This window comes from Pempheris klunzingeri, chromosome 15 (genome assembly GCF_042242105.1).
Source record: "Pempheris klunzingeri isolate RE-2024b chromosome 15, fPemKlu1.hap1, whole genome shotgun sequence".
Taxonomy (NCBI): Eukaryota; Metazoa; Chordata; class Actinopteri; order Acropomatiformes; family Pempheridae; genus Pempheris; species Pempheris klunzingeri.
In genome coordinates, this window is record NC_092026.1 from 4,138,267 (window position 1) to 4,148,942 (window position 10,676).

At 40.6% G+C, this 10,676-nt stretch overlaps 1 protein-coding gene across 2 annotated transcripts; it reads right to left on the reverse strand.

The window, feature by feature from the left end:
- Window positions 1–1,313: 1,313 nt before the first annotated feature.
- Window positions 1,314–7,264, reverse strand: LOC139214691 (profilin-2-like). Of its 2 annotated transcripts, none has more exons than XM_070845600.1 (3): window positions 7,003–7,244; window positions 4,897–5,089; window positions 1,314–3,124 (listed from the first exon to the last, which is right to left on the reverse strand). In XM_070845600.1, exons 1-3 carry the CDS (start codon window positions 7,129–7,131, stop codon window positions 3,027–3,029), a joined length of 420 nt encoding a protein of 139 aa, XP_070701701.1. In that variant the 5' UTR covers window positions 7,132–7,244; the 3' UTR covers window positions 1,314–3,026. The 2 variants fall into 2 exon arrangements, with proteins under 2 accessions (XP_070701701.1, XP_070701703.1); XM_070845602.1 differs by lacking the exon at window positions 1,314–3,124 and adding an exon at window positions 3,325–3,456 and having other exon boundaries at window positions 7,003–7,264.
- Window positions 7,265–10,676: the final 3,412 nt, after the last annotated feature.

Consider the following 10,676-nt stretch of genomic DNA (forward strand, 5'->3'; position numbering starts at 1 on the left):
ACACCTGGCACAAGCAGGTGTTGCCAATCTGGCAGGGCATCAGCATGTAGCCCTGAATACCCCATGCTGTGAGGCTGTGGCATTTAGCAGAGGTGCTCCCATCATGTCAGAGAAATGGGACACACATGTTTTTTGGTCAGGTTCATCTGGAAAGGCCTGTTTGGTGGTCGTTCTCTGTCTTAGTTATTTCCCTGAGCCTGTAGAGATGAACTTATCACACAATGTTATGATGTCTGTGACTATGGGTTTTTTTTTTCAGGCCCAACTATGTGCTAAATGTACATGTGCCATACATATAATCCTGATTACATAATCAAATTGCAAAAAATAAGTAATTTACTAGTCCAGATTACATTTGAAAAATGTTGCAATTAGATTACAGTTGCATTATCAAGGACTACAAATTTTGATAATGCATTTAAAATATAACAAATACAAAACAGCCTTCTATTGTCGCCAATACTGACTGTGTGTGTGTGTGTGTGTGTGTGTGTTTTGAGATATTCAAAGAGAAAAACAGAAGATGTGTGGAACTCACTTTTGTGGTTGCATCAATTTTTTTTTTTAGCATAAAGTGCACTATTTTCAGTCTTTGATTTTGACGTAATCCAAAAGTTTTCACATTAGATCATATTTTTATGCATTACGTAATGACATGTAATTTATATTGACTGGCTGCCCACATTTCAAAGTAATCATCATGTAACTCCCACAACACATCCACTGAGCAGCCGGTTCTTGGGTTTGACTGTTTGGGTCTGACCACGTCGAGGTTATAGGTTCAAACAGTTGGGACACTCAGATGGAGAATATACAGTGTGTGATAGTGTGACAGAAGAATAACCTTACAGCTACATACTTTTTACAGGGTTTGATGTGGTGAAAACAGCCCTTTGGTCAAATCGACATGTCCTCTTTCCATTTGGTCTGATCAAGATTGGTATAATAATGTTTTTATTCGGAACCCAACAGGTGGAGACAGCTTGAGAGCTTTGAAAGTGCAGAAGGCAGAGTTCCTTCAAAGTAATAAATCAGCTCATTGAGAATGTGGCTGATTTTTCTCCAGCTTTCTGCAAAGAAAATTTGGTAGGCTGGTTATTTCTGGAGTTCAGTAACTGAGAACCAGGTGAGAGCTCGACTACATCCCCCAACACTTAGATCTTCTCCCATTAGAGAAAAGTGGAATCTATTGGTTTGAGTGTACAAGTTACAAGATCCACTCAGTTATTCATCTACATTGTTACTAAAGAAGCTATAGACTTTAAACTCAGTGTAGTTTAGCTCTCACACGGCAACACACAGGACATACTGTCTTTACTCTGGTTGGAATAACTTTTATTTGATCTGTCTAAACAAGATGTTGAAATAGCAGATTTTGTGGCAGAAGAAATTTCCAACAAAAAAAAAAAGAAAAAAAAAAGACAAAATATTGCAAACTTGTTTTTTTCCGTCGTTTAATTCTGTACATATTCCACAAAGTCTGGAGATTACTGATGCCAAAACATCCCTTAGGAAAGTGCCATTAAAAGTTACTTCTTGCTGGGGCAGCAGTTAAAAATCCAACTCGTAGTAGCAACAGATCAGATCGATTTTATGGCACAGAATACAGATATTCTCAGAAAATTTTCACAAGACAACTTACAAATGTTCTTATTCCAACCAACACCATTTTCAATATGTTAAGTGTACACAGCATCATTTTTTTTCTTTTTAAATATACTTCTAAGTACCATACTATGACAATTTGTGAATACACCTTTTGATGACTAAAGCACAAGGCAAATAATTCCAAGGTGTTGGAGCCCAACAGCTCGGTTTTACAGTCAAAATGCATTCATACTGTAGTAAAATGACTTAATTGGTTAATGGACATGACGTTAGCAACAAATCAGTTAGTGATGAAAAGTTTAAGTAGTGTTGCAGTCTAAGGAAGTTAACTAGTTAAATGTTTTACAGTCATTGAAGTTGTCTTAAGGGTTTACAGTCAACAGGCAATGCCAACAATCAATCAGAATAGTTGAAATAATTCTGATAATCCTCTTATATTGACAATTGGTCCAAAAGGGGAGAGGAAGGGGGGAGAGGGGGTAACTTTAACATGAGCTTGTCGTGATGTACAGAAACATTTACAAATAGCAGGAGCTGGCTGATAAATGATGGAGCGGTCAGAGGTGGAGTGTCTGCTGAGACTCCAGGACGTGGTGAAGTATCGTGACAATATCTTGGGACCTCAGCAACGCTGACCTTACACTACACTCACACAACAGCCCGACACCACACCATTAACTTTTAAGACCACATTCAGGTACAACAGCAAAAGCGTGGGATGGAGGGTAAAAGAAGTTGTGCTCGATGGTGGCGAACCGGTGCACACGTACAGGACTTTGTCAGAGGAAACTTCTTTCAATGGAGGCTTGAAGACTTTGAAGATGGCGGCAGATGAGAAGATGGTTTTGGCTGGAATATAACGCTGGGACAGAGCTGGGATCTGTACGCTAAAGAGGGTATGCATGCAACTTTTAAATGCCCACATGCTGATGACAAAAGAAAAATAAAACAAAAGAAAAAAAACAAAAAACAACTGGCATCTTTTTAATAATGCTCACAAAGCATAACTATGCAAACTATCACCACCATTACATGTGTACTTCCCCTTGGAATATTAGCCAGTTGCTAAGTGAATGTTGTACAAGCAGAGTCCAAATTTGCATTAAACTTTTATTATTACATTTTGCAGTCTTTTTTTTTTTTGCACTCTTTTGGTTAAACATTTCAACGAACATGCCATGACTGTAGTGTCAAAAATATGAGAAGTACAATGTTAAAGTGGGGGAAGATTTATTAAAAAAAAATAATAATAAGGAGTGTGGGGGGAGGGAGGGAGGGGGTGAGCAAACAAAAGGCTGTGTATAAAAGTAGACTGGAGAGGAAGTAACATTGTATGTCATCTAATCCTGGAAGTAGTGTCAACACAATGCAGTGAGTGGGAGTGAGCTGCTAAGTTGATGGATGGGTGGAGAGGTTGCTTAATATCCAGACTTCCTCAGGTAGTCAGCCATTGAATGTGCTTTCTTGTTAAGATTTCCACCATGGACCGCCTCCTTTCCCATGACTAAAACCAATACTGGAGCACACAAGGAAAAAAAAAGAGAAATGAACAAAATTGAAGAGAGTCTCCCCCCCCTCGCCCCCACAGGATGAAAAAGGGGGAGGGGGGACAAAGGTGACACAGTATCTTACCACTCTTCATTGCTATTAAAAGTTTCCAAGACAATTCTTTCCAAGAAATCTTAACAGCAATAATTTTTTTTTTCTCTTCTTTTTGTCCCTCAATTTTATCTACGTGAGCTTGAAAACATTAAAACCCTGAATCCCTCAAGTATTTTGCCATTGAGTAAGCCTTCTTATTCAATCCGCCTCCATGGACCCCTTCTTTGCCCATTACAAGAACCAAAACTGAAAGAGAAGAGATAGGGGAAAAAAAAGGGACAGTTAAGAAAAGTGAAAAGGGGAAAGAAAAGGCATTCCAACTAAGGGCTAGCTGTCTGCAGGGTGCCTTTGCTACCATCGACTGCAGTGGGTGATTTTACCGACTGACACCACGTACAGTAGTGGTGCTTTGTATTAATGATGAGAATTAAGTGTCCAAAAAAAAACAACTCACTAGAGTTTCTTAAACAGGTAATAGTCTATGAGAGACTGTGTGAGCTATTCCCCCACACATCCCTGATAATGGTTGAAAATCACCACTGTAGCCTTTTCGTTTTTTTTATAAAACGCAACAACTATAAACTGCAGGAAGGTCGGTGCACTGGATTGCAGAGGACAGCTTCTGCTGACCTGTGCTTTTTAAAAAAAAAAAAAATAGATGCAATGACCCCGATGAGCCGTTAGAGGGGACAACACTCAAAGGAGGGACGGGCTCATTCTGCTGGGGACTGATTAAGGTGCACTTTACCTTCCATACAGTTTTGTGTTAAGTACTAACATCTTACAGTTGGTGCAAATTCAAGATATGCAACAGTTAATGTGCTCTTTTGGCTACGCTTCATTAAAGTACAACATGCAGAGCAGAAGGATGATGGGGTGAAAATCTCGCAACAGAAAAAAAGGGAGCAGTGTGATGAAGGGAAAAGAGTTTGCCATCAGTGTTTCCCACATAAACATTTGGCAGTAGAGTAAAGAGAGAGAATTGATAAAGTTTTCTAGAGATTTGTCAGCTATGAATATCTGCTTACGCCAACATGGCTTGTGAATACAATGTTAATATTTAGCCGATTATCAAAAGTCTTAGTGGGCAAAGAACTCTCAACCTGTGAGGAACACTGGAGCAGTATTACAGAGGACCACAAGGGCGACCAGACTGGAGAAGGTATATCCTGGTTTCTACAAGGCTTACAATTATAATCTGAGTATTTAGTACATGTATGTATTATTTTAGCGTCAGTCTGCACTGAGAGGAGCGTACGATGTTGGGACTCTGGGCTCTGTTTCACTGGAGCCATTTATGAGCTCTGCTTACACACAGAGCGCAAATTGTGGCAATTAGAGCTGGAATGACTGGAGATTAATTCATTAGTCACCAGCATAATGTTATTCAGCAATAGGGCTGCAACTACCAGTTATCTTTAGTAAATATTTGCTGATTTTTCTTCTTAAATAATCATTTTATCCATATAATGTTAGAAAACGGCGTAAAATGCCACACAGCCCAAGTTGACGTCTCCTAATGTGTCATATTTTGTTTAGTAAAGTCTCAGCTCAAAAGCTGAGGTCACCAAAGGTTTAGTGGTTTAGAGGAGTTAGTCTTACAGAAGTGCAGACTGAAAATCAGCAACACAAGACAGGTGCATTAGCCCATGAAAACAGCATAAAGTTTTGAAACTACACTTTTACCTTTTCCAGCTTTCCCCACAGAGACATTGTATGTGGGTTCTCCTCCTTGGCTCTTTGTCCTGATGTCCATTGTCCAGTCCCCGTCATCCTGGAGGCTGTCTCTGAGGACTGAACACTTCTTTGAGCCCAGAGTGAGACCGCTGGTGTAAAAGGTCTCCCTGTCCTTGCCGATGAGGACATCAATTTCTTGAGACTGTAAAGACAAAACACACAAACCCCACAGGATTGTGGCAGTGTCACAACAGATGTAACAAAATATGCTTCCAGAAGCATTAATTCATCAGAGTATAAAAAAGGCACGACATTAACAAGAACATGAATTAACTTGAGTCCACAAGAAAGGACATGAATTCCCAGAGTCACAGGGCACTGCTTTGTTAAGGTAGAAAAGTAAAAATAAAACCCTGTATTAAAATCGCCTACACTACAATAGCAGCATACAGCCAAGCTATGCTGACTGGCCTTTTCATGCCTTTTAAACTATTGTACCTTAACCAAGCAATAAGCCTCGACTTTTACAGGAGTCTGTTTCCTTTCTTGTGGACACACTCCTGCATCAGGAGCTTTGTGTTACTTTGCTGTCAGAATTTGCTGCTATAAAATCACATTTTTATGGCAAATTTTCCACCAGAGCTGAAGAGTTTAGTTTGTCAGACTGACAGAAAATGTACCAGCTGGAATTCTGATAAATCAATTAATCTTTCGTCATTCAACAAGCAATTATCCCAGCCATTTACTGGTCCCAGCTTCTTAAAAAGTGAGGACTTTGTCATATGACAGTAAACTGAATGTATGTTCAGGTGTGCACTGTTACATTAGTTAGAAGCAGCTAAGCTACACATATTTCACCACTGTCTGACATTCTGTGAAATCTAGTGATTAATTGAGAGGATTATTGGCAGATCTAAATCAATAATGAAAAGTAATGTTACTTGCAGGCCTATTCCAAACATCAGTAAAAACGCTTTCTTGTCACCAGTACTGCAATTAACTTCAAGCATATATAGCATCGACATTTGAGTTAACTGAAAACTAAAAGCAGGTGTGAAAAAGACATTTTTGTTAACTGAAATTAAAAATAAAAACCAATTGAAATAGAACTGCAAAACTAAAATAAAAATATATTTTAAAAAAAGTCCATAGTTTTAGTTTAGATTTGGTCAAATGTGCTGAACATAACTGTTGTGTTTGTATTGAACTTCTTAAATCCTGTGCCTGACAAATACCTCCTATATTATCATTAAAAAAAAAAGACCCAAGACTCATATTGACACTGATAAAACCTACAATAAATCCATTTTGAACAATAAAAATCAAACTGAAACTGGCTAAAATAAATATATATTATGCAAAACTGAAACATGCACTAATGCAAAAATACAGATCTATAATAAGATCTATAGATATCAGCACGAGGAGCTGATCACATCCCATCTCTGCAGTGAGGAGCGGAAGTAAAGTGACGTCTATGCACCGGACTATCTCTCTCTCTCTCTCTCTCTCTCTCTCGATGAATTAAAAAAAAAAAAAAAAAAAAAAAAAACACATTGTCATTCCCATCAAATATTACACATGAATGCTCGTGCTCAGCTCAGGTGGATGGTGATAATACCCGCAGGCTGCGGCACAGTTAGCCCTTTTTTAACCACAGGTAGCCGGTAAAGCGGCGGCTTAACGGGAGCTAATCAAAGTGGCCGCGCACACAAAAGCATGCACGCTTTCTTAAGTCAGACACCGTCTCCTCGCTGGGTTTTAAAAATCAGCCTTCAATTAGCGGCGTCCCGACGTTTAGACGACTGCTCGGGCGACTAATTACTACACATGTCTGAGATGGTAACGTGCGAGCCTTAAGGAGTCTGACCCGCACGCGGTCTAATCCCGCAGCGCCTCCTTGGCAGGAAGCAGCCGAGACAGGCCACCGACAGAGCAGCTAGCCCGCTAAGCTAGCGCGGCTCCGTTAGCATGCTAGTCACCCAGGGAGCCAGCGAGGGAGCGATTTTAGCGGCGTTCAGCCCGCTGAGCGTCTGCGTGGGTGATACACACACAACAACGCTGTCAAACGGCCCCACACGTCCACTATTACTGCCCCCAAATGTGCCTCCTTACCGTGATATTGATGAAAGTACCGCCGACATGTGCTGCCCAAACATATTTGGCGTCCGTATACCCAACAATGGCGCTATCCTGACAGCTGCCATCGGCCATCAGGTTGTCCACGTAGCCTTGCCAAGACATGTTGAAGAAATTGGTGCTATACAAAAAAAAACAACAACCCCTACAGCTTTGGAGGCAAGGTTGCCGAACGACAGGCGAGCCAAATCGGAAGAAACCCTGCAGACGGATTCAAGAGTCTCCGATCTAACCCGCACTCCGACGTTGACCAACGTCAAGGCTGGGGCAGCAAAGAAAGCCAGGGCAGTGAGGCAGCGGCTGGGTGTAGTCCGTATCAGATCACTCCGCACAATGAGCTCCCGGCGCTTTTATGGCAGCAGGCGGCGGAATAAAGAGGGACTTATCAGCTCAGCCAAGAGTCAACTGTCTGGGGGAGTGAAGGGGTGCGGGGACCGGCGAGTAGGGGGCTGCTGAGTGAATCGGCCAGGCGGTGGTTGTTTCATTCATTGGATGTGTTTGCATGTTTGCACGCAGCGATGGCGAAGACTTGAGCACACGAGCACAGCCTGAGCCTGTGCAGCCACCGGCGTGCAGGAAGCAGCATGAGGTGCATGTGGCTGATGGACAACTAAGTGATCTGCTCACTCTCATGATGCCACCACCTTCTTTTTTTAAAATTTGTTTTTAATAGTGGAAAATCTGAGTTACTCATATTTGGGATACACTGCACGTCAGTAACCCTAGTGGTGTGTTTGGGGGTTGGGGTGGGGGGGGGGTCCTGGAGCTCAAATGACTCTCTAATTAGCTCTGCACGTTTCCTCATAGTGTTAGAATTACACACAATAATGTTATTTAAAGTAATGACATGTTTCAGAGGTCTGCTACAGAAAATAACTCTAGAATTACAAGTTGTGATTGAGGTGTAATTGAGCCAAACAGAAGCATCATGACTCTGCAGCACATCTTTGTGTGTGAATCACAAACAAAAGGAAAATATATTTCTCCACATACAGTCATATATCATATATAACATGTAACGCCAATGCTTTATGCTACTTTGTCAAATGTGCAATCTCACCTGGTGGCAAAGGGTTAGTGATTCATAGTTTTTATTAGATACTGGGTTTTAATAAAGTCAGATTAAAAATATGTACACTACTCACAAAAAGTTAGGGATATTCGACTTTCAGGTGAAATATATGGAAAATGTAAAAAGTGAATGCTACAGTGATATTATATCATGAAAGTAGGGCATTTAAGTAGAAGCATGCAATGGTGATTTCTTCATTTTAAACAATTTATTTGAAGAAAATCTACCAACAGTGGTAGGTATACCACAACAAAACATTTTCAGTGTCTCAATAAATTGGGATGTGGCCAAAGGACGTCCACTCCTCTCCTTTCTGTGACTCTTCCAGTCTCTGTATCACTGTTCCAACCTCCTGATGACACTCTGTGACCCTCTAAGCTCAGTGAACACCTCCGTCTGAGGACTTCCTGTTTGAAGCCTCCAGTGTTGAGGTGCTGCTGATCAATAGTTAGGTGTCGTCTTGGTCTCATGATGTCAGAATGTGAACAGCAGGATGAGGAGGACTGTTTAAATACCAATTCTGACTGAAGCAGGAAATGTATTGGTGGATTCATGGATCAAACCTGTTGTGAATGTTGCTGTTAAGCTTCTTGTTAGAGAACAGCAGCTGGTGCAGAAAGTACTGAGACACTGAACAGTTGGACATGTGCATTCAAAAGTTTAGAGAAGGTCACATTAAGTTCACCTGGAAAGGTTAGAATGCATTTTAGGTTCATCCTGAAATTTCACCTGAAAGCTGAATATCCCTGACTTTTAGTGAGTAGTGTATATACTTGAAGGGAAATGGTTGATTTTGCAATCAGTATCATCATTATTTTGACACAAACAATATTTAGATGTGTTGGACGTCACGTCACGAGGAATTAAAGTCATTATCAACAAAACACGAGGGTTTAGATTTAAACCAAAGTTTAAAAATCGCTCAGCCCACCTCCAGGGATCAAACCAGCCACCTGGGACAGTTATAGTGTCAGGACGTAAACAGTGGAATGGCTGCAGCATGTCGTCTGTTCAGGTCAGATTAGGCGATAAAAGCAAATGGTCACTGCATCATAATCCCAGACCAAAGAGATTCTGTGATTGTGCTTCCACTCTGAAGTATCCTGAGATACTCGCCACCATTCACGACTCTGTTGGAGAAATAACTAGGATGCAACCAGGACCTGAAACAGAAGACAAAGACGACGAGTGATTGACATCGTAGAGTCACTTCACCTTTCCACAGATTGATTTGAGCTGATTTGAGTGAAATGGCTGAATAACACCAGAAAAAGTATACGTCAACATAATCAAATTGAGAAACAAATAATTCCTTAGACTTAGACTTCTTTTATTGATTTACATGTTACAGCAGCAACAATAGACAAGAAAGAGTGAATAAAAGCAACATTGGAAAATAAAGCAATAGCAAAATAAATGTGTGTTGTGATGATAAATAAATATTTACACTATGGAATATTTACACTATGTATCATAAAATAAAATGTAAAATGTACAAGTATGGACAGGAATATCAAGGTGAGCAAATGAAGGACTTGACACTGACACACAAAACCACAACACGCAGCTTTACGTTTTACAGAAATGTAACATCAGAGACATTCTGGTGCAGAACAGAGTCGACCTGTTACGTGTGAAGGACACATCTGGTATGAGCTGATGCATCCATGTGTAAAATGCATATACATATCGATCTCTCTTTCTTCGTGTCTGTTTTAGAGAACAATAATCATCAACGACAGAAGAGTTCACTGTTTGCAGTTTGCAGGTGCTGCTAATATGTTGGCATATATGTAATAATTGGTGTAAAACAATAGCATTAAGGGTTGTGAGCCAGCTAACATGGTGGAGAGTTCAAGGTTTGTTCAAAATTAACAGGAAAAAGAAGCAGGGTTCTCTGTCAAAGTGTAAAGTTCACTCCTTTGCCACCAGGGGCAGCATTCTCTATGTTTTGTGAGCAGAGCACAGGTCTCTGGAGCAGAGCAGAGAAAAACATGTCCTGAAACAGGGATTTGATTGTTAAGTCTGATATAAAACCTTGTAAAATAAAAGTGCAAACCTGAAACAGGGATTCTGCTTGACTGATTGATACACTTACACACGTGTACAGGCCAAAGCTTTGTCACATTTGAAGTATTTTAGTTTCATTTGACTTTGTTAGAAAAGGTAAAAAACAAAAATGCCCATACAGAATTCACTCTTCTACGTCACTGCAAATGCAATGCAGTGAGAAGACTTATTCCTGGAGTATTTCTACATTCACACCTTAGTGAATCAACCTGTGGTCACTTCACCTCAGAGCGTGTTGCTTTCTGTGACACGCTTCACATGTCATCTGCTAAGTCACATGCCGCCTGCTCTGAAACCGAGGCCCAGTGTGAACGAGCAATCTAAATTCATCTAGAAACGGAAGTGTTATGGTCACCTGTCTGGAAGGTCGAGGGATGTGCATGCTGTTTGAGCTGGTTTAATTTGCTCCTTTACACCCTTTTAGACAAGTTGTACGCATATCGAACAGACTTCATGGCTTAGAAGGTTCATATCAGGATGTAGAATATGAAACCCTCTGCATGTAGTA